This window comes from Plectropomus leopardus, chromosome 4, assembly GCF_026936395.1.
Source record: "Plectropomus leopardus strain MGB_pleo_1.0 chromosome 4, ASM2693639v1, whole genome shotgun sequence".
Classification (NCBI taxonomy): domain Eukaryota; kingdom Metazoa; phylum Chordata; class Actinopteri; order Perciformes; family Serranidae; genus Plectropomus; species Plectropomus leopardus.
The window spans coordinates 18,310,969-18,335,559 of NC_142179.1; the positions used below are offsets into that span (position 1 = coordinate 18,310,969).

The following is a 24,591-nucleotide window of genomic DNA, read 5'->3' on the forward strand; positions in this document are numbered from 1 at the left end:
ATCTCACAGATAGTATTGTAATTGCTTCTAATACCACCGGGAACTCCGCACAGATCGTGACAGAGTCTCACCCACAACTAATGATTATGTAAATACGATAACCATCTGAAGACATGATTGTGTGTGTGTGTGTGGGTGGGTGTCCTGCCTAATATACTTTTATCTCTTATCATGTGGAGATCAGCTGTTAGACAAATGTGGTATTGTTGAAGGCTGAGGTTGAGCCTAGTGTGTGTGTGTGTGTGTGTGTGTGTGTGGGTGTGGGTGTGGGTGTGTGTGGGTGTGGGTGTGGGTGTGTGTGTGTGTGTGTGTGTGTGTGTGAAGCTGTGCTTTACTAGTTCAGGGCCTTATCTGTTCTCTGCACCTGATACTGAGCTGGACCAACGGACCTGGAGAGCTCCAGGTATTTAAGATGAGAAGACGGGAGGTTGTTATTAAATGTCACAGGCCGATCTTCTAGAATAACCAATAAGGTTCCAACAACTACTTTAGCTTCCACACACACACACAGACACACACACACACACACACAACACCACACCACACAGACTGCTTGACCATGTACGAGAAATTAAAGGATAAATAAGACGCAGCACTATTAAATATAACTACAAAAATAGAAGACTGCTCTAAAATTCACCAGTTGTTACAATGTGCCATTACTTGTCATACATTATCATTAATCATTTTTGAGAATGTGGAAAAAATGTTACTGTTAAGATGAGATAATTTGGGACAAATGCTCATATTATACTTTCTGTGTAGATGCAAGGATCTGTGTACCATCAGTTTTGTCATCTCCCATGCAGTCTTTGTACACGTGGATCATGTACACGTGTCTGCAATGTAATATTATGATAACTGTACATGTATCTGTTTTGGAATATATCCAGCTCTTAAAGTGCATGCAGTTTGCAAAATGTTTTTACCCATTTAATTTAACTTAACCAATGTAAGTATAATGAATGACTTTGTTTGTAGACAGAGTAAGGTGTCAAGCTGACAGTCTGGGGATCAGTTCATGGTTTGAGAGCCCACTCACTTTAACCATACCATACAAAAATTAGGCAAGTTGGTGGGGATCTGTTAAATCTGTTACGGCTAAAGTTTACAACTTTTATTCAAAATAACTTTGTTCATATTTGCATTCACACAGATCTAAATGGGACAGATCATCTGTGAGAAAAAGTCGTGTTCTTCTTCTTATTGCACAGTATCATTTCTAGTGGCCGTACTGCATGTGAAAGAAAATAAACAATGGCAGCAGTCAAACTGGGAAGCTCTGATCAAATGTAAATCACGATTCTGACACCTCATTTCCTATTATCTCGTCTCAAATGTTTTCAGAAATATTTTATAGTGTTCTGTTTAGCTGTGAAATGGTAATGTTTGTGACCTGGCTGCCATGTTTAATACGGTGAAACATGGTACCAAGCGACCACCCTTTTCATTTTACAGCTAAACAGGACACTGAAATGTGTTTCTGAAAACATTTTAGGTGAGAAATAAGCAATGCAGTGATTCATGTTTCATCAGCACTGCCAATTTTGACAGTTAGACTGCTGTTCACGAGCAGTGATTGACATGATCAAATGCTGCGTTAGAGACCCTTCAACTCTGGTTGTTTCTGCAGTGCCACCGTCTGATTCCCGCAAATGCCATTAGAGACAGTAGGAGGAAGTGGAGGTACATTATTTTTTCTGTCTTGTGTACTTTTTTCAGGATTTAGTTATCATTGCAGAAAATATGACAGTTTTATAAAAGTGACCAGCTGTAGCTTTTAATACACTTTCTGTTGTGTTGTCAGTGAGCTGGTCACAATAAAATAATTCTGGCAGAAAAAACCTGCTCCCTTCATATAAGTTGGAGCTATATGTTATATGGATTTATATGATCATGCTGCAGCCCATCTTAAAATCCTGTAAATTAGTCATGCAATGCAAGCTTTCATGCCGACAGCTGTACTCGAAGGACAAACCTCAGTAGTACAAATCAGTACAGATGCATTCATTTGTCCTCAGCAGACACACAAATGTCAAGGGTCTTTTTGTGCTCCTCAGAGAGTAATCACAAGATGGAGTTACACTGAGTGACAAGAGCTGCTGTTGATACTTTAACATATGTAGCAGCATGTTCACTTTGCCTTACCTTGATAACCTCAAGAGGGATTTCAAGAAGGCAAAGAAGTTCGGTAAATTGTGTAGACTTAATGATTTGCCACACATTGTATCATCTTCTATCATCAATCTCACTTTGTCCCCTGATTTTATTACAACAGTGACTCAATATATTTTTTTCTTAAGCAGCAGCTCTGGGAATGTATAAAAGAACACCCAAATCATGAAATGAGATCTTGAAATAGTCATGAATGCACATAAATTTATAGACATCACCTATCAACAGCATTTAAAAGTGATATGACACTGCCTAATCCCCCATGGTAGAGATGTGAAGAGAAATGAGGATATCTGCTAATGTAGTGCTGTGCGCTGCATATTAATTGACATCAGGTGGAGTCAGTTAGAGCCTTTGATTTAATATAAGACCGTGGAGCAATGTCCTAAAAGTTTAGACTTACTGGATGACCTGATGAGCAGTACAGTGGAGCACTCTAAAACTAATTCATACATCCATTTACCCACACACACAAGCAATCAAATTAGGTCGTGTTCTGTAATATTTTGGTACCGGCATGCGCTTCCAGTCAGGAGGAAATTTAATTTTCTCTTCTCACAACTTGTCGTGTGTATGTTTGTCTGTGTGTGTTTACTTTTAAATGTGTGTGGAAAGTGAAGAAACATTTTTTTTTAATTATTATTTCAATTGCAGCACAACATTTTATTTGCCGCATTTTTGCAGTTGTTAAGTAAGTGAAGTTAGACTAAATGTACTTTTTTAATGCGATTTCCAATAAATAGTCAAAGTCCGTGTCCCCCATGGAACCATGTTTTAGCAAAAAAATAAATGTCAATGTAACAAATAATTATTTACAAATCAAGAAAGTCGCAGGTTGTTGTAAGTCTGCCTTATTACCATTTAGTTTTGCGGGAAACCACTCATTGAACTACATCTCTCATCTCGCACAATATACATGCACTCATTTGTTTCTCAGTATTATTCCCAGTCCCCATATGGTTCATCATACACCCCTTTATTTAGCAGTGCAAATCAATTTTGAGTTATTTTCAATATAACCGATGTTATTATCGGTAATATTTATATAACTACAGCCAAAAATGTCTGTCTTTTGTTTGTTCCATTTATTGCTGCGGCCAGCTGATATTTATAGCATATTTTAGTCTTTTTTGTAAGTTAACATGAATGGAATAAAACCCAGCTCATCATCTCATATTTGCCGTCTCAGAATAATACTCGCAGTGCCGACCACACAGCCAGCGGAGGTAGAGAGACGATCAGTTTGCAGCTTCCACGCCCCAACAAATGCACACACACACACACACACACACACACACACACACACACACACACACACACACACACACACACATGTGCAAAGGCATGTTTCTACGTGTCAGAACCGTTAGCTTGGAGTGCAGAGGTCATCTGGAGGGGTCAGAGTGTGAGTCTCATATTTCAGCGATAGAAGAGGTCCTCTGTTGCACACTGAATGGACATTGTTAATAGTGTCTTGAGAGAGAGAGAGATGGAGGGAGTCAGGAAAGACAGAGAAACGGAAGAAGAGAAACATGAAAAAAAGTTGCTATGGGTGGGTGAAGGGGGGAAGGAGGAAATGAGCGTTCATATTTTAGGATGATAGAGATCTAAATGATGTGTCAGGGTAACAAAGTGTAATGCAGTGTGTGCTTATGTTTGTGTGAATGCGTTCCAGTCTTTGTCTACATGCATTAATATACATAAATGTATATATGCACTGCATGAGTGTAAATACTTGTACTGGATAGCTGAGCATATGTGTGTATGCATGAATGAATGCATGTTCTGTGTGTAAGGTATGTCTGTTTCTCTCAGGACATAAAGGGTCCATGGTGGTCATACGAGAACCTGCAGTGAACTTAAGGATCCCCAAATAGTAGATGCTCTATATTTGGGAGCTGGACCGAGGCCATTGACCCCACACAGTGACCCCACACCTGCCCTGTGTGTGTGAGTCTGTGGACATGGTAGGGGTCGAATGGAGTGGGGACACACAAATAAGTGTGTGATTTAGGGAATTAGGAATTTTTATAGACTTGTCAAAGGCATTTGACACTGTAAATCACCATATTCTATTACAAAAACGAAAGCATTTAGGACTGGGTGATCAGGCGTTGATGTGGTTCACTAATTATCTGAAACACGGTAATCTGGAACACAGGCTACAGTTACATTTAAAGGAATGAATTCTCTTCCTCTTGAAATGAAATGTGGTGTTCCTCAAGGGTCAATCCTTGGGCCATTGCTTTTTCTTATATATATTAATGTGCTGGCCAATGCTTCAGAGCTGCTGAAGCTCTTTTTATTGCTGATGACACTAGTTTGCTCTTTTCTCACAGCAATCCTAACACAATCATGAAAGTTCTCAATGAGGATACCGAGCAGTGGCAAAGTGCAGTTTGCCTCAATAATTACATTTCACGGACTGTAGGTGTGTTCATATGTATCAGGCAGGAAGATTTCTTTGTAACAAAGGTCAGTATCACAGGAGTCACAGGACTCTATTTACTGATTTGCAACAGGTATTCTCTGGCTGCAATGTGCCACCAAAAGTTAAACTGTCCCCAACTTTTAGTTTGGCTACACTTCACCACTTCAGGGGCAGCTCACTAAGCCCAGAGCGACTGCATCAGTTTACCATAGTCATTGCATGAAAGCTTGCATGTTTTCAGCATAAGCATGTTACTTTGTTAAAGTAACTCATTGGGGTACTTACACAACAGTTACCTAAAGAAAATGTTAAAAAAAAAAAACTTGACATACAAAAAGAGAATCATTTATCACAACAAATAGCAACTGTGCTAAAAATGTGCATCTGCATATTTTTGTACTCATAGAGAGAGGTGATCACATTTCTTTTCTTCTCCCTTAAAGGGGCTCTATGTGAAATTTAGAGCTTTTAATTTGGATAGACACAGTTCTCAACATGGTGGTCAAGCCATGATGATGAGCTAAGGGGGCATGACCCCTTAAATTTTAGAATGTGTAAAAAAACATTCATGAAATTAGCAGAGGACTGTTGTTTTGACCAAATCAACAACATTTATACCATAAGTTGATGCAGAAAATGCACAAGTTGGGGAATAAACATTCACCAGAATGAAAGAAATTAACTTTTGATGCTCTAAAATTTTCTAGAAGGGGACTCCAGTGCCTCCCTATTCATATGTGTCCCCCCTACTGTTGAAACCAAACCTGTGCACTTGCCACCTGTAGCAGCTTTTAAGTTTCAAAATTGTGACTTCTAAGTTAAACTCAGTTATTCTAATCTCAGACATCCACACTTACAACTTAATGTAACCAAACTTGACAGACTAAAGTCATTAAACGCTTAATTAGTGTATAATGCAAAGCAGTTTCAATGCCAGATCTATCTTTAGAGATGTCATGGTGTTTATCATTCGTCCATCAGTTACTTATTGAAGTTGACTCTAACTCTGAGTGGTTTGCAATAAAGTTTTTTAATTTCTGATACATGGGAGTAAAGTACGGTTTCCTTAAAAAGTGAGAAAAGGTAGACCCTCGTAGCTTTTATTTGCTTGTGTGTCTGCTCGAGCAATCACTGTCAGCAAATGCGTGACCAGTCTCTCAGTTCTTGTTCCGTATTTAGGTCTCAGGGTTCAGGGGTCATGGAGGTCGAGAGGTGGTATGAATGACTGCCTGTTATCAGGTGGCAAACAAAAGAGAGTGTGTGTGTGTGTGTGTGTGTGTGTGTGTGTGTGTGTGTGTGTGTGTGTGTGTGTGTGTGTGTGTGTGCATGCAAATATATCTTGAGAGAAACAGGAAGCAAAGATTGACTGAATGACAGAAGGAAAGAGACAGAGTCAGGGAGATCGTGATAGATGGAAATATAAACACAAACAGGACACAGAAACACAGGACGGCAAAAGATCTATTCTGGTTCTTTACCTTTGTGTTGCTGTCTTGGGCTATGTTTGCATACCGTACCATACCGTATCTAAAATAAATAAATCTTAATCAGAATAAAAAACAACATGCTGCACAATGATGTGATGATAAGCTGATATTGCATCAGCAACAACTCAAGCCTTTTTTCCATTATTGTCAAACTTTTTTCTGCCATTATCCTCGTTGAATCCCAACCATCCTGCCATATTTCAGGTTTCCCTCACACTCATCACAATCCCCAGAGAGGCCATCTACAAATTGATTTGTATAATAATCTTACCCATTCAATTGTTAAAAAAAATAAAAAATAAAAATAAAAAAATGGGTGGATATACTGATGTCACCAATATGTGTGAGAGCAGACAGAGACTGTGGCACACACAAAGTGGCTTACAGATCAGCCAAATGAATACATCTAAAAATGCAAATGTTAGCCTTGTAAAGGTATTGCAAAGGAGATTACCAATGTAGAAACTATGTTTGTATACTTATCATAATTTTTGTGCAAAGAAGAGTTGTGCTTTTTGGTATTTGTACCCCACTTTTTTGGCATCTTTCTGTCCGCAGACAACTATTTGAAATGAAGTAATGGATTTACAGATTTTATATAACAGGAAGTGATACTTGTGCAGATATTTGAACTTAATGATGCAGATGTCTTTTGGGTGAATCCAGATCTGTTGGACTCTTTGGGAGAATATTTTGTCACACGTTCAGATTTAATGTTTCAAACCATTAGTCTCCATTTTCCCTTTATTTCTCTGTCTTTATCCCTTCCCTGTGTTTTCTGTCCTCTCTTTCCCCTCTCGTATTCGTCTCTCTCTTCTCCTAACCCCTCACCCTCCCTCCTGTCGTCTGTTTTTCTCCCTCATTTCATGCCTCCCCCTTTCTTTTCCCTGCTAATTGCCACCTCGTTGTAGCATCCCGGGAGCGGGGAGCTCATTAATTGGTGAAGAGGAGACAGGTGGCGCCACTATGTTGTGATGCTTGTTGTTAGTTGTGTGTGTCAGTTTATTGTGTTCATGTTGTGTTTGCGTGTGCATGTTTATTTTTATGCATTTTGCCTCGTTTGTTTGTGCATTTATGTCTTTATATGCTCGTGTGTGTGCGTGTGTGATTCCTATATGCATGCGACTGTGTGTGCGTGTGTCCGTGTTTAAATGTGTGTGTGTGGTGCCCCTGCTTGTTAGCGGCGCGGAGCCCCTTCTCACTGTAATCTCTTTGTTTATGCAGTGCGAAAAGGGCCTGGCGGGGGCATGAACTCCCCACGCTCTTATCCCACTGTGCCACTCACCCCTAGTAGACCCTCATGCCCCCCCGCCACCCTTCCGACACCCCGCTTTGCTCCCATCACCTCCCCCATCCGACTCTGATCCTACCCAACTCTGTCCTCCCTCCCTATGTCCCGTTGTCCCTCCTTCCTGTCCCACATTGTTAACATCAGAAACTAAGCTGTACATTCTGCAAGAGGTCAGCAAAGATGCACCTCACTGTACTGTAGGACATCATATTTCTGTGTTACCAACAGTCTTTGCAACTTACTAGAAAACTGTAATCCATTATATATAATTAATATTATTACTCATTATACACAGAAAACAACATTTTGGTCTAACAAGCAGACAGTCCAACTATTTTGAGTGATGTACTGACCAGCCAGTGAAGGTGTGAGTTTTAGATGCACCTGTTGCTTATTTTAGCAAGCTAGCTAAGAACATAAAATGTGTGAATAAGGAAACTTAGATCATTGCATTTCTTCTCTTTTGATGGCCACCTCAGCCCACTTACCTGGGTCCAGACTAGGGATGCATGATGATGTCGGCAGGTCATCGGTATCTGCAGATATGGCTTTAAAATGGTCGGAATCAGCCATCATGCTTTTACTCATTTTGCACATTGAATGAATATTAGCCTACATACATTGAAAATCATTATATATGCCATCACAATAATAGTATGCATAATATGATGTTAATTGCATTACAGAAGAGACTTGATGATCACTAAAATTAAGTGGGGAAAAAAGTGGATATTTTGATATCAGTTATCAGCCTAATTAGTTGTTATATCATATATATGGCATATTGGATATTGGCAAAAAAATCCAATACGTGCATCCCTGGTCCAGACCTTGGAATCTACCCATTACACTGGGTTCGATTTGACTGACTCTGGTATGGCATCGTGACGTGAAACAGTGGTTTCTCAGGTAAAATACATTTTTAAAAAAACAATCAATGAGCACTGCGGGGGGCTAAAGATTGAGTGAACGCCATGGGCGGGACTAAGGCCTTTGTCAAGATGTTGTCAAATCTCGGCAAGAGGTGCACTTGACCTATTGAGGAAAGACACTGCAATCAAGGCTGTTCCAAGTCAACATGTCTTTTCAATATTACCCAATATTAGACTCAAGATGGAAACTCAGTGTAACATGTCGCAGTTTTGTCTGATTTCAGGCAGTCACCCCACCTCAAACCACAGTGCAAAGCTAGCACATCCAGGACCAATCTGTCCACTGAGCACACAGAACCAAACTGATATAACAAAACATCTAACTCATCTAACCCAGAAAAATAGCAAACAAGTCCACCCTTACATAGCAAAGTAATAGAATATTGCTGGCATAAGTAACTATAATGAAATTACTGAAAGAAGTAATCACATTACAGTAACATGTTACCAAGTAATGTGTTGCTGGCTGCCCAGAACTGTTTACCAATTAGCATTCAGTCTCCTATCATCAAAGTGTTCAGCTGTGCTCACAGGCCTGCTTCATGCTAAGAGATCAAAGCCAGCAGAAATTATATTTAAATTCAATAAATTTGACTGGGTAATGCTCATTTTAAGGCACTAAATTCAAGAGGGAATCTAAACAATTGAAGAATGAATTTAATCAAAGAAAACCACCAAACAATTGAATCCTGGTTTAAAATTGAAGGTTTGTAACTAAATAGATAATAGCTTTCTATTCACTCTTCTTTATTGGGATTTATTCTACCAACTAACTCTAAAGACATTGTTTTTATTGCCATGTTCTCTCTCTTGCCTTTTGTCTTTCAGTCTTTGCTCCAGAGTGTCTGTTTTCATGAAACCACATACTTCTTCTCTCCCTCTGTTCTGGCCCTCACCTCTAACCTCTCTTGCATTGCTCTCCTTTGAAGTCTTCAGTAAAACACTGTTTGCAATCCCTGGCAATGTGTATGTGATTGTTTGGTAAAGTCTATGAGAATAAGGAATCACAAAGCTCTAGTGTTTTGCCTAACAGATGGTATTTTTGGTTGGTCAAACGGTGGCCTTTTGGCAGTTCTAGAGGAGCTGGTGTCGTGTGCAATGATGTGTGAAAAAGTTTGTGTCTGAGAGTGTGTTAGTGTGTCTGGGTTGGTGTACGTGTCTTTGTATCTGTGTGTATCCATGTGTTCATGCAGGTGTGGGGGTTACTGGTGGTTTGTAGGTCAGCCCTCTGCCCCTGGTGTCACCTTGTTCTGTTTGGCCCTAAACAGCCATCATAACAGGGCCTCTTCTCTTCTCTGCAGTCTCTCGCTCTTTCGTCTTTCCTCTCTTGTCCTCTGTCCTCTTTGATCTGTCCACTGATAAATTACTGCGTTGAACTCAATTAGTTATCCCTCTGATAATCAGTCTATTTATGCTTTCAGATAATTTGCTGCTCCTTCTGTCAAACTCTGTACAGTCAGTTTCATTCAGAGCTGGCGTATTTTGTTTAAAAAGCCATAAACATTTTTAGCGATGATATAACTAAATTTCTAAAACACACAATAAACAGCAAGCATGCGTAGGAATTATAAATCAACTGAAAGACGCTTTGTGTTTGGCAGGTGTGAGTGTTTGTGAGACAGAGAAAAAAAGATGGAGAGCTGGAGAAAGCAACAGTGAATAGGAGCAGCAATAGAAAGGGACAGAAAGGTTTTATTAGGCTTCGCTATTCTTGGCTGTAGAAACAGTTGTCATTGGCCATGGGAACACATGTAGCTCTTTTATTAGCGTAAGCTCCCACTTTAGGTGGTCCTCTTCACCTATTCAGGCCAAAACTGAGTTGGTTTTTAATAGTTCATTAGAATTACCAGAACCTTATGCATGTTTATTGGTGTCTTTTGGCATTAAAGAAAGTGAAATAAACATAAACAATTTAATTTGGAATATTTTGTACACACTATAACACATAGCTATCTCTCATTTGATAGCTAATATGTAGCTGCTGGTTGAACATCTTTCAAAAAAGGCTGTTGCCCCGCACTGTCACAGTGACAGCTCAACAAAAACAACTCCGGACTCCTGCAATTATTTCGCCTCATGACAGGCATGTGCCTCCTCCTCCGCAGCTGATTGAACTCCTGTTGAACTTTTTGATGCCGTTAAATTCAGAAATCTTTGGGCTCCTCTTTTACTGCTTCTCATTGTTGGACTACAATCCAAATGTTTGATGCATGTTTCAAACCTTGAATTTATAATATTGATCTTAAATGAACTCTAATTAAACTCAGTTTTAATGGTGGAATAGCACCACAAATGAAGTTCAATTAACTCAGTGACAAACACATTGCATTTAATGTAACTTCTTCACAGTAAAATCATCCCTCCAGTTCACAGTGGAAAACTTTTAATGTGATGCAGCACCAGCAGGAAAGGTATAGTTTGCATCAATAGTATATTAGCACAGCTCCGCAAGGGGATCAGTAACTTTGGCAAATTAATACAAAATAAATATCTGAAAAAAACATGGGTGAAACTATACTTCAAAAAGGTTCAAGTGAGGCTACAAGAGTACTCAGAGCTGAAAGAGAGACTTTTGAAAAACAGATTTTTTTTTGCCTTAGTCTCCAACAAAAGGGTTTAGCCACAAAGCCAAAGCTAAGGGGAGGGGACGGGCACAGATGGGCTTTTGTGGCCCTGCTACTAAGCAGTACTACAGCAGCATGGCATAGTGGCTATTGCCCTGCAGCCCTGCTGTGAGGCAGTAGTGGAAACGTATATGTCATCATGACTTGGCGTGGCGTGTTTTAAGCAGACTGACTTGGACCCTTCGGAAAACCCATAATATTATTTATTCCATGAGTCAGTGCATTTTTTAATGCTGAATGAAGTACTGAGATGCACCGTTCACTTAAATGATGTTCAAGATATTGTGCCTGCAGATTTTACTTCAGTAAATGAGCAAAATTATTAGCACTATAATACTGTCTATTTAAGTATGCATTTTGCAAAATGGCCCATTTCAAGATCATGTATATAATATTAACAAATAATTTTCAGTGCCTTCATGTCCACATCACTTTAATGTTGCAGCTAGTAAAATTATGATTTATATAATATAACATAATGTAATCTAATTTAAATTGTTGAATCAAAATATAAACTAAGCAAAACTAAAGCTTTAAAAGAAATGAAGCAGATTAAAAAACTCCCGTCAGAGCTGTCTCAGACATTTTGTGTGACAGATGGAAAAACAAGCGGGGGCCAATCATTGTGGGGAGGAAAAACTAAAAAAATGTTGGTGGGTGGCTGCAGATCGTGATCCTCAGTTATTTGGTAAGCTGTTGCAGATTTATGAATCAGAAAAGTAGGCAGGCAAAGATCCCACGGAGCAGGTGGGACATCTTGCTCTCTCTTTCAGCTCCCACTCTGGAAGTAGCTGCCACACGACTCCTCTGTCTTCTGCGTCTTATGGTGTTGCCTAAACAGGACATTTTTAACATTCCACCCTTTTGGCCATTCAGACCCGTCTTTAACAGCCGTGACCCCTGCGCTTCACAGGGGGCCAAATTGATTTGGCTTCTTTTAGACTCGCGTGTGTCACTTTCTCTTTTTTCATCATTCAAACACAAATCTTTTGAACTGACTGCGTTTGATTTGATTTACACCAACTCATAATTTATTAATGACACTACAGATACTCAAAGTAAATTTGAGCCTTTAATTTGTGGTTTTACTTCACAGTCTGTGTGCCTCAGAGCAAAGTAACAGGATATCAATCCCATTGAAATCCTATAGAAAACACTGCATTTGCCAGATGGCTTGAGGGAAAACTCAGTCATTCATGTCAGAGATACAGTAAAGCAATTTAGAATAATTGAAATATTTATGATATCATGATTACAGAGGTGGATTTCTGATACTCATTCCCAGTTTTGTAGTACCTCACCCTAACCACACCTATGCCTGTCAATGATTTTATGGTGGTTGTAAAGTGATACAGTGAGTGGTTTCACAATGACAATAACAAGCTGTAAAAGCCATTCCTAGTCTATCATTAGGCCTTCATTAAGTTTAAATAGCTTGACACCTCTCTCTCTCTGTACCAGTAACTTCAAATGGATAGCTCATGTTTCATTACAGAAGTAACTTTTGTTGTGAAGCATCCCAAAGACATGCATTTGTAACCCTTCTTTGATGTATCCTCTTATGTATTTTGTATTGTATATGTGTCAAGAAATGTGTTAAAGTTATCAGACTTCTGGAGACCTTGAAGGCCATATATGTGTATGCGTAGGCCATATATTTGTGCGAGTGAGAGTACAGTTAGTTCCTTAAACATGTTTTTCATTAGTAGTAGTAGTAGTAGTGGACACAGTCATGAGTTTTTAATGGAACTGATTGGATGTTTGACCGATCTAGGTTTTTGGAACAACCACAAAATGTCACCATCAGTTTGATACAAATTAAATCTGTGCTGTCTGAGCATCCTGTCCATCACATCACCGATTTATAACTGTTTTTTTTTGTTTTATAACGCAGTAAATTAATTCTTATTTAACTTAGTGAGTGAGAAGGGTTGTCATGAATACAAGTTTTTGGGGCATTAAAGCTTTGTTTAGTAATATTTTAATTAATCGAAGCTTTGAGGGGGCTGGAGGGAACAAGAGCACATTTTTTTGAAACACAAGTTTTCTGTTGTTGCGCCTAAAATAATGTCAGAAATAGCCACATTATTAGCAAGCAGGGCACAGGAACATTTGCAGTCATAGCCAGAAAAAAAAGAACAATGGACGGCAAAGTGGTTATTCACAGGATTTGCTACGCTGCTTGTAGATTTGTGCTACACTAGTTTCCTTTGGTGAGATGGCCTTTGACTTCTGGGAGTTCGTCTTTGTAAGATTTTTAAATATTCTGGATGCTTGACTTTTTCAACATCTTTTTAATATATCTGGAAGCCTGTCACAGGTGGTCAAACTGTTGGAGTCACCAAACTAGGTCTGTCACTAACTTTGAATTTCCTTTTCTGAGAATAACTTAAAATTAATGTTGATGCATAAAGATTCAGTACTTTAGTAATTTATAGGCTAATGGGATTTTGGGGATAATGGTACAGGAGAACATTTAGAGCATTTGAATACTGATTTGGACACTGATTACCACGGCAAGAAACTTCGAAGCAGTCAGGTCAGCCCTAAGAAAGACAGCATTTTTCCAAGTAAAAAGTTGCAAGAAACAAGGGAGTTATAACTTTGGTATGTTGTCTGATTCATCTCTTGACTTTTGTCCTGGCCTGTCTGTGAGAACGGATTCTCTAGCAGTGGTGTGGAGGGATTTTCTCCGAAGGTGAAAGGTCAATCAAGAACAAATCGGTGTTGAGGTCAGAGGTGGGCCTGACAGACTTCTTCTTTGTCGCTGCTTCATCATCGTGCCTCGTTTTCATCATTTCTCTCATCAGTTTCCTGGGCTGTTTCGATGAGTCGTGGTGGGTGTGTTTGTCGCAGGAGTAGCTTAAGGTTTCACTCACAGGACTCAGTGCTGAAGTTGTTGTTCTGCAACTCATGGTTAAAAAAGGCAGCTCTTTTGCTCCATCCTTCTTCATCAAGCTCTTTTGCTTCTCCACTCCACCCCTCACGCATTCCTCCAAACAGTTTTTCATGCACCCCCTACTTGCCTCATCAATAAATCTTAAACACCAACTCCTTCATGCTGCCTCTAAACCACTTTCCACTATTTACATTTTTTGTAGGACAAAGCTGATTTGTTTTGTTTATTTCTCAAAGTAAATTCTAGTTGTTTTTTTTTTTGACTCATCTGTATCTACTTCAGGACCAAAACGAAACATTACTACTTCTCCACTCTGTGTCTCCCTGAGGCAGAGAAGATGAGAGTACAAATGGACTGTAATAGGAAGCTGAACTTGCACACAACTCTCCCACATCTCCAACCCCACACGCTCATACTCATGTCCCCTCATTCTGTCCTTGTGTGAATCTCTCTCCAAAGAGCATTCAGGCAGAAAGGATTCCTATGTAAATGCTCCGGTGAATAGGAGTGAATGGACAGGCTTAAAGCAGATTATGTTAAACTGCTTGTTAGTTTAAAGACATGCTAAAGTGAATGGCTGGGGATTAACAGATGTGCTGCTGTGCCACAGAGGTGTTTCTCTAAAATGTATTTAATCCCCTGTCTGTTAGTCAGTTCACACATCAAATAAAGGGATAAATGCTTCTAAAAGTGAACCAGGAAAAGGTAAGGTGTTCTCTAAATCCTCTGGCGCAGATGGAAATCCCACAGTGGAGATAATGTATTTGAATAACAAATATGTCTGTGTGTGAAGCCAAGAGTATATAATGTGTTTTTGGGAATGTTAAGCATGCAACCACAAAGAGCTGCTGTGTGGTTTTCCCAATAAACAGAATGGTGTGAAAGTATTATTTGTAACATTATTAATAGTGAACATTTGGAAGATCAGCAGTTTCATTTGACAACAGCAAAAGTCCAAATCTAATGTTGAATTATTGACTCATGGTCCTGTGAAAAACATGTATCTCCAAAACGTCAACGTAAAAAAGAACTGTTTGTGCACCGGCAGGCCAACGAGACCCTAATTTCAGGCCTAAACACTTGCAAGGTTTACGTAGGATGGCAAAGTACACTGTATTTTTTCCTGCGTAGGAGGTAGAAGTCATGACTCGCCCCACTCTGCCTCTGATTGGCAAGTACTCTGTGCCTTCATTGGTTAGATTGTGTCATAAGAGTGGCATGGCTCCTTTAGAGACATGGTTGTGTGTGTGTGAGAGTGTGTGGTGTGAATGGTCGGGCGAAAGCGTGCGAACGGGTGATGCGAGTGTCAGTGAATGCATCGGAGTATACGGAGCAGAGCAGAGAAACGGGTCTTGGCATCACAGTAAAAGTGGTCAGCTTAGGGGTCAATTTGCAGTGTAAGTTACAGTTTTCTGTTAATAAATGCTGCTGCTTCTCAATACCAAGCTCGCTGACTATGGTCAGGGACCTGAAGCAGGAATGGTTAACAATCGGTTAGCTGCAGGGTAAAAATATGAGGCAAGCTAATGAGACACAGAGGAGGGCAGGTCATGCCTTTGCCATCCTGACATTGCCTCCCAGTTAGCGATCTTCTGACTTAACTGTGGATAAAATAATACAATCTTGAGGCTTGTTTAGACTTTTCAAAGTGCATGGATTAAACTCTGACAGTGAATTGAGTCATTCAGTTGTGTGACGCTCAAAACAATTTATCCGCAGTTTTAGTCGGCCTTTGTAGGCTGTTTTCTGATTGAGCACATCAGTGGAAGCATTGAGTGAAATTACTCTGATTGGCAGTTCAGCTCAGCACACAAGAAGGTAAACAGAAGTGAGGAAAGCAAATAAAAAGCTCCACAAATTTGATATGTTAAGATAAAAAAATGTAGCCATTGAGCTCTTTAGCAGAAATGGTTTCTGATGGTTTGTGTTACTGTTTGCTCGTGTACTGTAAATACCATTTGTTGTTGTTAACACGTTGATTGGCTAACCAGCATCTTGAATCCGTCCTGTTAATCATCCAGTTTCCCTTTTTGAATGAAGAATACAGACTACTGCTGTCTGCGGGCATAGAGAGTTTTTCACTCAGGCACAGAACATGTGTAGTAGTTGGTTGTGGTCTTTGTAGTGTGTTCAAGTGCAACTGTTCAGCTGAGGCACAGGTGCTGAGATTCAACGCTACAGTCGGCCTTCATTGGTGCTAGTTTTTTGGTTTGGTGTGTCCTGGCCTCTACCATGCTCCCAGATTTTTTTTATTTCTTAAAATTGTAGTGCTCAGCCAAACCAAAGCTGCCTCAAATTAAGTTAGTTTATCCAACTTCACACAGCTCCCTCTGGAGCCGCAAAGGGCTTTATAAAACTAATTCACATATGCAGTTGTATTTTCCAACACCTGTTAAAGAACTGTAATGTATAAAATCTGTGCAGGTTTAACAAAAACTGCCATCTTTTTCTCTTTCAAATCAGAGCACATTTTTAAATCCCTCCAAGGGGTTTTTAAGGGTTTATTTTGCTTAAGATGAATAAAAATGTTCTCAACCAATAAAAAAAAAATGTATAAACACTTGGTCCTTCAGTTTATTTTTTTAAAAAAGTTAAAAATCTTCAAAATCACTTACAGGAATTTGCAGATACATGCACCTTCAATGGACAGTAAATGATGAATTAACTGAGTTGACAGATGGTTAAAGTTATGTTAGTATCAGTCATACAGCCTTACAGAGCAGCTGCTTTGATTCTGTGAGAAGTGTTGTGGCCTGAGAACCAAAGCACTCCAGCAGATCCCTGTGAGGATGAGGAGAGACATGTATCATCAGACAACTGAATCGGACAAAAGGAAATGTCTGTTCCCAATGGTGGAATATTACATCGGTGCACCATGGAGAATGTTGCAATCTGTACACTTCCCTGTCAAATTCATACGGAAGATAAGTTGGTGAAGATTGTCACTCATTCAGGTCAAGTTTATTCTGTGGTGCTGTATCGTTGGCAGCTGGACTTGCTTGAGTTTCTTGAAGACATTTCACCTCTCATCCAGAAGGTATCTTAAGCTCTGGAGCCTCTGAACTGAAGAAGCCTGTTGGATGAGAGGTGAAACGTCTTAAAGAAACTCAAGCGAGTCCAGTTGCCTAAAGCACTTGGAACAAGGAGGAAATTTATTAAAATAGGAACAACACAGCAAAGCCCGCTCAATATGTACCAGGAGTAAACGGCACTCATAAACATGATGTTCCATTTGTATTCTAATTTCAGAGATCAAAAAGTTTCACATTTTATAGCCTCAGCAACATTCAGCATTCTGAAAGCAAACTTGACTTTTCTTTTAAGTGTTAACACTGAAAGCTGCTGACATGTGAAGCTGTTGTGTTATGACAGGCTGTCAAATGTGATGTGAGAGTGAATGCTGAATAGAGAGCATATTGACCCCCTCTGGCTGAGACTCATCATCTGAATGTGTAAAGGGAGTTTGAATACCATTAGCGGATGAAAAACAGGCAGTCAGAAAATAAAAGTGCTGTCTGCTTCTGATTCAAATGTCTGAGTAACTTTATTTTGACCTACACTAGAAATATTTTGCATTTTATGTCTCTGGCTTTCTTTTATCTCTGTCTGATCCCTACTGTCCATCAGTCTGCTTTCCATGCACCTTTTCACTGCTGTCTGAGCTCCTTCAGGGCTCCCGGAAAGGTCACCATCCTCCATTAATTATCTCAGTCTTTCAGAAATCTTTCAGACAACCATCATCCCTCTCTGATCTTTCCCTTTTTGTTTTTTCCTGTCAGCAGCTTTTTCTTCATTCTCTTTCAGTTTTACTGCTCATCCTTTGCTTGTGACAGTCTCAGCCATTCATCATAGGCCCAGCATGAGGGTGACACTGTGGAAGAATAGCAAGTGCGTGTGTGTGTGTGTGTCTGTTTGTGTTTCTGTGTGTGATCGTGGCACCAGCCTACAAAACCTTAAAGTAACTGTTTTTAAAGGGGTCATTCCTTAATCTGTATATGATATCCTGTCCTCCAGCAAATCACTGCAGACATTCATTACTTACTCACTCTCTGTCACACACACACACACACACACACACACACACACACACACACACACTCTCACACAGCTTCACAGCTAGTGGGGATTGGGGGCAAATGCTGTCACAGTTTTTAAAAGGCTTCCCGCGGTTAGACATGCTTGAAATGACATTCTGGTTCACTGGAGGAAGGGAGTGGGAAAGGAGAGGAAGGCAGAGGTGGAGGTGGAGGAGGAGGGCAGCAGAGTTTGTTAGTTACAAAATAACAGATGCAGGAATTATATGATTTTTTTTGTCGATTCATTTTTTAGGTCTTCATTCTCCTAAGGAGAGAATTTTGCTATCAAGTCTATTCTTGTACAGCATTTTTGCTGTATTAGATTTTTCTTCTCACCACAGTGGCAGCCCAGCTAGAGAAAGTGAGAAATGGCACCACAGAACCAAAGAGTACTAAAGAATGTGTACATTGTTGCTAAATAAATTGCCAGAAGGATATAGAGTACCTGATATTTACAAATTAATTTTCAACATCAACATGCCGACCAAGACATCGAGTTGCCTTGGTGACTACTTAAAACTGTCAGACATAATAATTTAACATTCTCACAAATGCTAAATATCACTTAACTGCTTAGCTGAAAAACTACAAGGTCATCTCTCTTCAAAAACTGCATCTGGATCTCATTTCCACATGACACAGTAACTGACAGCAGCATCAGTTACTGTGTTAAGGTTGGTGTGGGAAAGGGGCTCCAGAGAAGGGCTGGGATGAGGGGAGACAGAAGAAGAATAGGGCAGGACTGTTTATTTATGAAGTGATTTTTCCTCTCATCGAGGAGCGAGGGAGCCAGGCCGCCTATTGTTTGTCACTAATGAACAACATGAACGAGTGTGAGAAAGAAAAGAAGTGCAAAGAACAGCGGCGGCTACAAACGAGACAGATTAACATGAAAACAAAAACAGTTTGCCCCATCTGTTTAACCTCAAAACTTAGAAATCAGCATTTTTAGTTGGATGAGGGGGTGTGGGGGTAAATAGCTGCTCATTTAGTGCTGTTTCAGGTCTGTAAGCAAAGTGTTCCCAGCACACACATACAGTTTTGTCTACAGTAAATGCCTTACAGGCAAGAGGATAGCTCTGAAAGGAAATGGTCTATTAGAGTGTCAGAGCCCATTTATTTATTAGTATAAAAGCTTCAGGCAAAGGTGATGTAATCTCTAATAGCTCCTTCAAAGTGTCTTTTCCAGCTACCTGATTTGTTCACTGCTCAGCACTGCGTGAAGAGATGTTTTGTTGTGGGATTTTTCTGGATTCCAGGTGTCGTTTTATCAAATACATTTGTTGCATTTTCTCAAAACACCCTCATCTCATTCCTGGAAAGCAAGTCTTTGTAGGTATAACCACCCAGCCTTAATGCTAGTTGTGTCATACTGAGCTAAAATATTTTGGGAACGCGACAAACATGAGAACCATATTACACGTTTCCATCCGAACAAGGAGGAAAAACAGCCAGCTGTACTTGTTGCTGCAAACCAGAAAACCATCGAGCAAATGTTAACAAAGCTTGACTCGACACATCTCTTCCATTTGTTTATTAATCGAAGATAATGGAAGTAAATTCATCTTTTTATTGTTTAATTTCATTATTTATCATTACAAATACACTGTTTTAGTAGTCACATAGTGAGAAAAAAGAAATCTCTTCTAGAAAAAATGATGAATAAAACAATTGATAACAAAAAAGATGCATTAATAATTGTTAACATCGAGTCGTAGCCCCTGAATCGTAACTGAATGGCCAGAGATTCCCACCCTCAATCCCTACCCCAGATAGAAGTTGGACAGGACTGTTTGTGCAACTGTGTAAGTGAGACACAAATAAAACAGAATTGCTAATAAACAGTGTATTTCCACAGCTTACACTACTGCTGATGCACAGAGCAGCAATATTGGATTGTGAAGTCAAGGTTGGTGAGGTTCCTCATATTTCAGAGGTGGAAATCTGACTTCAGGGGGCTTTACAGTTGAAAATATCCGACTGGGAACTCCAGAATTCCGATTTTCCAATACAAATGGAACACACCATGAGAACACATCAAGTACACTACAAATTTAGCCTTCTCATGTATCAAAAGTAACAATTGAAGGCCACTCTGTTTTAGCACACTTGAAGTAGGCCCTTGCTTATAATTACTGTGCCACTTTGGATGCTCATGTGGGCCTGCACAGGGTCGTTGTTAGTGTTCACACTGGTGACTGTTACTCTGTATAAGAGCTTTAGATATAATTGCCGAACATGAACTGGTCAAATATTCACAGTCCATACACAAACCAGGAGCCATTGCATGTTTTTTGTGATGTTTGAATAGAACTGTGGTTGTTTAAAGACTTGTAATTTTTTCTTTGTCTAAATCTTCTACAATGGTTTTGAAATCCATTATATTTATGTGCTACTGCTGCAATGCTTTCTTTACAGTCTATGTATAGATTTAATTAACTATTCATCCCACTTTGCCCTCGTTCAAAGAGTTCATGCAGAAAATGAAAAGGAAACGGTTTATCTGTAAGCTGTTAAAGGCGCTGAATCCCAAAGATCCTGCTGCTTGTTTTCAATATCCTCCTCACCCTCCTCCTACTTTTTACTAAACCCCATCTTGCTCCTGTCTGCTCCCTGCCCCCGTTTTCTTTCCACCCATGTCCTCCCACCCTGTGTGTGTGTCTGTGTGTGAGTGTGTGTGAGCAGGTCAGCCCTCCCTACTAGGCAAGTGAAGTAAACTCCCCTTTTTTTGCCCCCCCCCCACCTCTCTCTCTCCCTCTCTCTCTCAGCTGGGCTGCTACTGTCAGACCGGGTTGGCGGACAATCAACTGCAACTGCTGCTGCCGTCGCTGGTGTGTTTTGTGTGGTGTGGACTTTCTCACGTTGCGGTGGACACACACTCACACACACAGGAGCTTGCATGCCTGGTACTCCTCCTCCCACCTCTCTCTCTCTCTCTCTGGCACATACATACACACACTCAGAGGAAGAGGCAGTGTGTGAGTGGCGGACCTTGTCGTGTGGAGTGTATTGAAGAGTGGAGAAGAGAGGAGCGTAGCAGCAGACTCTACCATGCCAGTGCAGGGAGAAAGGCTGAAGCGCTGTCTCTCTCTCTGTCTCTGGAGTCGGAGTCCTCTGCTGTTGCTTGGACTGTTCTCTCTTCACGCACAAGCACAGGGTGAGTTACTGCAAAACTTTCTCTCCTCCTCAACAGTGTGGCTGTTTTTAACTTTGCTCTGAAGTTTCTTTGATGCAACTCATCAAAAACGTGTTAGATCTGCTTTTTCACACTTTGAAAACTTTAGTTGTTGAGTTGTGAGTTCCTCTCATTACTACAAACAGTTTGGGTGGTTTTGTTCTCTCCAGTTTCACATCTTGAATCTTGTATTTTGTGGATACATGTGTTGTTTTAAAAAAGCTGCAGCTTCAATCTGTGCTCTGCAGAGTCTCTAGTCCGTAAGCAACTCCTGATGACAGTCAGTTTAAGCTCCAAAACGTAGCAACTGATGTAGACATGACCCTGAACATAAGACATGTATGTGGTTGCTTTACATCAGGGAATCGTTCATGTTTAATGTTACATGTCTGCATCACAGCAGTAAGTGTAGGATTTGATAAAGGCCAGCGGCTCAAAAAAGCCCCAGCTGATATACAGTCCTTTTTATTTTATTCTCCAATCGTCAGATTAAAGGGTTTTGGTAGAGCAAGCTCTTTGTTTTTCCTTTTTGTTAGACTCATAACAGTAATTGTGTCATTTCAAAACACTGTTACAGCACAAATGGACAATTTCTTTTGTTTGTTTTTTTAAATTTTCATATCATATTGGTATGGTGAGCTTTTATTGACTGCACAAATGAAAACTGAGTTTTTGTGACTCAAAGTGTCATTAGTTAATTATTGTCTGATCGCGTCCAATTTCACACTTATTTAAAAGTTTGTCTATGACATTTAGTTTCATGTCCTCAATCGTAGTGTATTTGCTGTTGCCTTCAAACAGACAGAGTGATATATTGTCATGGAATGACATTGTTACCGTTGGCCGCATCAGCCGCTTTTGTCTGTGACCATGTTTGGTATCTGGAGTGTGATTGGCGAGGTGTTGAAAAGAGAACGTGTCAGATTTGATAGTCTGTTATGCTTAGTGCTGTGAAATGTGTCATTAAGGTTTGACACTCTGCCTCCGTTGTGTCTCCAGAATACAGGTTTAACCAGCAGTTCTGTAGATTCTCTTAATTCAGTATTCAGTATTGAAAATGATAGTGTTTGTGTTGTTATGTTCAGAACACAGGTTTGTACAGTGTTTCTTATGAGAGATAGTGTCCGTTCATATCTTTCTTTTTTCTCTTTATTGTTGGTCTATTTAAAGTCATTGGAGGTTATTTCAGCTGGGAGCCCTGAAGTTAAGCCAGTCAAATACTCATACTTCATGCTCAGTTTGCTATGTGCTGAGGTCGTCCTGCGACCTCTGGCTGCATGTCACCCCCTCTCTCTCGTCCATCTTTCCTGTCATTGTCAGAGGCTGAGTCGGCTTTCCTATGGAGCCATGCTGTGTTACCCTCCTCTTTTGATTTACTCTCTTTGCTTGCAGTTTTGTCGTTTAAAAGAAGCCTTGGAAGGGGTACCAGGCATTTTAAATGCTCTAAACAGTTAAATCTTTGCATTGCACTTGAATATACATGGATCCAAACATAAAAATTGCTTGAATGTTTTAGACTCATGGTACTGTAACACTGACTGCTCTGTCCAAGAAGCTGCAGAACAGCTGCCAAAGAAGAAGACATATGTGAAATGTGACATAAAGTTGGAACCTTACCAAGTTTTTTTTCTCGTTTGTGTTAAACCCACAGTAAATCCTTACTACAATTTAAATACCCAAAGTAAATTTAATATTTAGGCCATATTGTATTAGGACATGTTTGATCCCCCTTACTTATCTTTGTGCTTTAAATTTCTCTTACACATTGTGCTCACACTTTGTGTAAGGGGATATTTAATCTCTATAAGTGCAGTTTTGGATTTTGTGTCAGGTGTTGGGATTTGTTTTAGTTCATTTAAATACCAGTGTAACATTTGTGCGCCACCTGTAGACTAGTGAAATAAATCTGCTCCTGATATCAGCCAGATCTGAGTTAGAACTCACTGAAAACATTGTTTGTCTGAAGACACAGTTTTTCAGGCTGTATCCTATTTTTTTCTCTTTACTACTGCTAGAGTGGCCTTAACTCTACTTGCTCATTCTGTGTAAGATAATAAATAAAAAAACCAAGACTATTTTTTAACTGAATAATAATACTGTGTTTTACACTTACCTAGATAAGAGCATAGCTGAATTTCCCAAATTAGAAAAAAAAATTACAAAGAGTGCATATTTTTCATCTTGGATGCTTTGTGTTTCCGTGATAAATGACCAAGCTCGACCATCCCCGATTTTAAATGAAAAACAAACAAACAGCTTAAGCAAATGATTTTATTTATCATTTACCTAATACAATTTAGTCGAATCAGGTGTGCTCAAGCAGTTCCAAGTAGTTAACACTGTATTCCAATCACATTTTGCCTGAGGTCTGTTAGTAACAGCCTCATTCATTGGTTGACATATAGTTGATTGATTGGACCAGCAACAGACTCATTCATTGGTTGACACACAGATGATTGATTGTCCTGGTAATAGATTCAGCTGTGACTCAACAGGCAAATGTTTGTTTTCTGAAAAACTGTATGAAAAAAAAACGTGGTGCAGGTAGAGAGAGAGGTTTTGTTTATCTGGAATATCTGTACCTCACTTTCAATGTCTCGGGCTGCCTTTTTCTCACCATATTCCTCCTATTTTTCCCACTTTAAAACAACACATGGATGCTTGTTAGAGTGATCTTGAGTCTAGACTTCGTCATCTAGTGTTTCGTGGTCCTGTAGCCACAGGTGAACTGGAGTCATTACAGGTTTTAGACAGGCAGTAGACAGCTCTGGTGTTGTGTCTGCGTGAAGGTCACAGTTTGCCCTACAGCATGTCTAGGTCATTATCTCAAACAAATAAAGGACGATGTGTTCATTATTCCTCAAGGAGAAATGAGAGCATAGAAAATGTGCACACATATGCACACTTTATAAATCACACACACGCGCACAGATCTTCAGTGACCTTCCACCTACGCCAGGCTGCAGCCTTCAATGTGAGTTCTGGGAAGTGAGGAGTGAGCGTGATAGCTTACATTTCATTGTCCTTGGTGGAAATAAGCACCGCTGTATCAGTTTTCACAGTCAAAGCTCTGCCAGTTGCTTTGCTTTTGTCACTGCCCACTAATGAGACTCTGTTGTTCTCTGCAGAATTTTAGGTTTCGTTTTAACAGAGTAAAACACTCACTCGGTTTTGAGCCAAAATAATCGCTTCACTCATGTTGTTTGACACTGTGTTCTCCCAGTACTGAGAATGTGCTGTGTCGCTCTTCAACTTTCATCTCATAGTGATTTGTTTGTAGTTTTCTTCAAGTTGTTGGCAAAATCTGAGTGCTGCATCATTTTCTCTGTGTCACTGAACACCTGCTTGGTGATTTCAGGTTTCACTGAGGTGATGTTTTCTTCACACAAGGACAGATGTAGTCTAAACTGTGGTCCGAGCTGTAAATGAGAATCAAATGTAGACTTTTATTGTTGAATGCTGTAGTGTTTGATGTTATTTTTGTAGAAAATCAATAGGCTG

At 39.8% G+C, this 24,591-nt stretch overlaps 1 protein-coding gene across 8 annotated transcripts in view; it reads left to right on the plus strand.

Annotated features, from left to right (window-relative positions):
- bmpr1ba (bone morphogenetic protein receptor type 1Ba) overlaps window positions 1-24,591 on the plus strand; it is a 90,865-nt gene that overhangs the window by 36,540 nt on the left and 29,734 nt on the right. For 5 of the 8 annotated variants that reach the window (XM_088076690.1, XM_088076689.1, XM_088076692.1 and 2 more), the window contains one exon: window positions 20,684-21,072. The exons of 2 other annotated variants lie outside the window; for them this stretch is intronic. In XM_088076690.1, coding sequence (XP_087932816.1) covers window positions 20,967-21,072 — 106 coding nt within the window. In that variant the 5' untranslated portion in view covers window positions 20,684-20,966. The remainder of the gene's footprint in view (window positions 1-20,683; window positions 21,073-24,591) is intronic. One more of the 8 variants, XM_088076693.1, reaches the window with a different exon arrangement.